The 1649-nt window shown below is 42.0% G+C and overlaps 1 protein-coding gene across 6 annotated transcripts in view; it reads left to right on the top strand.

The window, feature by feature from the left end:
• The first annotated feature begins 408 nt into the window (after window positions 1-408).
• VIT (vitrin) overlaps window positions 409-1649 on the top strand; it is an 84820-nt gene continuing 83579 nt past the window's right edge. For all 6 annotated transcript variants that reach the window (XM_019527212.1, XM_019527210.1, XM_019527211.1 and 3 more), the window contains exon 1: window positions 409-483. In XM_019527212.1, the coding sequence (XP_019382757.1) occupies window positions 453-483 (31 nt within the window). In that variant the 5' untranslated portion in view covers window positions 409-452. The remainder of the gene's footprint in view (window positions 484-1649) is intronic.

Raw genomic sequence — 1649 nt, 5'->3', positions numbered from 1 at the left:
AGAGTTAAAAAGCTTAGAATATAAAACATAAAAGGATGAAATACCATGGCACATACAACAAACAGACCAAATACAATGAGGGGGAGGGGAACATACTGATGCAGAATATGGATTATCGATTTCTATAAAAGCATCTAGAAACTGTATTTTTATTACAAGTACACCTTATATTCTATAAAAATAACAATAATATTATAAAAGAAGAAGAGGGAGGAAGGAAGAAAAGGTAGAAAAGAGAAAGTATCCCCCAAAGGGGGCAAATACTGCAAAAAGGGCTTTTTGCTATACGGAGGGGCTTCATATGGGGGTGGGGGAGGCAGGCAAAAATGTTTCTTGCTACACCACCACCCAGAATAGCTGTAACACCCCTGAATGCAAATGCAATAGTATTGATTTTTTTTCCCTTTCAGTATATACCCTGTTGAAACTCTTGGACTTTGTTTTTCCTCATCATGAAGGTGTCAGTTATTGCAGTCATTTTGGGTAAGTACATAGTGAATGCCTACTCACCCAAAGATTTGACAGGTCCTCACAATATAGTGCTGGGCCAATGATTTGTGGAAAACTGGGAGCCTTCTTTGAACTTTGAAAGTCTGAATGATCTCAACACTGTGACTCAGTTGACAATGTCATTCAAATATTTGCTGAGAAGCACTCCCCTAAGGAAAAAAAATGAGGAAACAGCTTAAAAAGCTTTCCAAGATGACTCAACAACTCTGAAAGTGAATTTGTGTTCTCCAGTGCTGGCTGGTCAGTGGCTACAGGATTCAGCCTGGCCTGCCCACTGCTGCTTGGGTTCATGGTAGGAGATGTGGGGGGGCCCTGTCTCATCAATTTCAATCAAATTTCTTAACTTTTCCACACAACAAAATTTAATCAATTGACCACTAATTAATTAATTGGCAATCTCTAGATCTCATGTGGATTGCAATGGGCTATAACGAGTACATCTATGGTGGGATTGTGCTGATAAAGCTAGAATCTTGGGGCATCTTTACACAGGTTCTGGGGTGGGGAGGGGTGTTAGAGTGGCTCTGAAAGCTCTCTAATTAAACTGTCCCCAGCTTTGCATCTATACAGCATGCCACACTTCAACATGGCAGTGCTCCCACCACCATTTTGAAGTGCAGGGACAGTGAATACATGTGATGCAGAGGCTGCAGGAGCATGCTAATTAACACGCTCCAGCAGATTCGATTAATAAAGTCTGCTCCAATGCATTCTAATTAGAACGTGTCAGAGCAGACATCCAGCACTTGCATAGGTGCCTTTAGAGACTAAGTCAGAAGGGTGCTACTCTGCCTTGCCTTCTGCCTTTGTTAGGAGGTTACTGATGAAATTAGAGGTCAAAGGGTAGAGTGTAATGGTAGACGCTGTTCCAGTGTTCCATTGTTCCATAACAGGGGTCAGATTTCCCATCTGGCATGAACTGGTCTCAGATTTGGTGGAGTTGGTGGAAAGCATGGCAAAGAGCTGGTTGCTGCTCCCTTCTCTTCACTCATCCATCCCCTTTGCAAATTAAAGCCAGATCATGCAAAAAAGCAGCCATTAAAGGATTTGAATCTATCCTAGAAATGAATAGAACGTGAGGTATGGCTCACAGTCTAAACCAGTAGTACCCAATCCTTTGGCTCTGTAGGCCAAATGAG

This window comes from Gavialis gangeticus, unplaced genomic scaffold (genome assembly GCF_001723915.1).
Source record: "Gavialis gangeticus isolate Ggan-Ray unplaced genomic scaffold, GavGan_comp1, whole genome shotgun sequence".
Lineage (NCBI taxonomy): Eukaryota > Metazoa > Chordata > Crocodylia > Gavialidae > Gavialis > Gavialis gangeticus.
The sequence above is the reverse complement of the archived record's forward strand: the minus strand, read 5'-3'. Positions and strand labels throughout refer to the sequence as shown.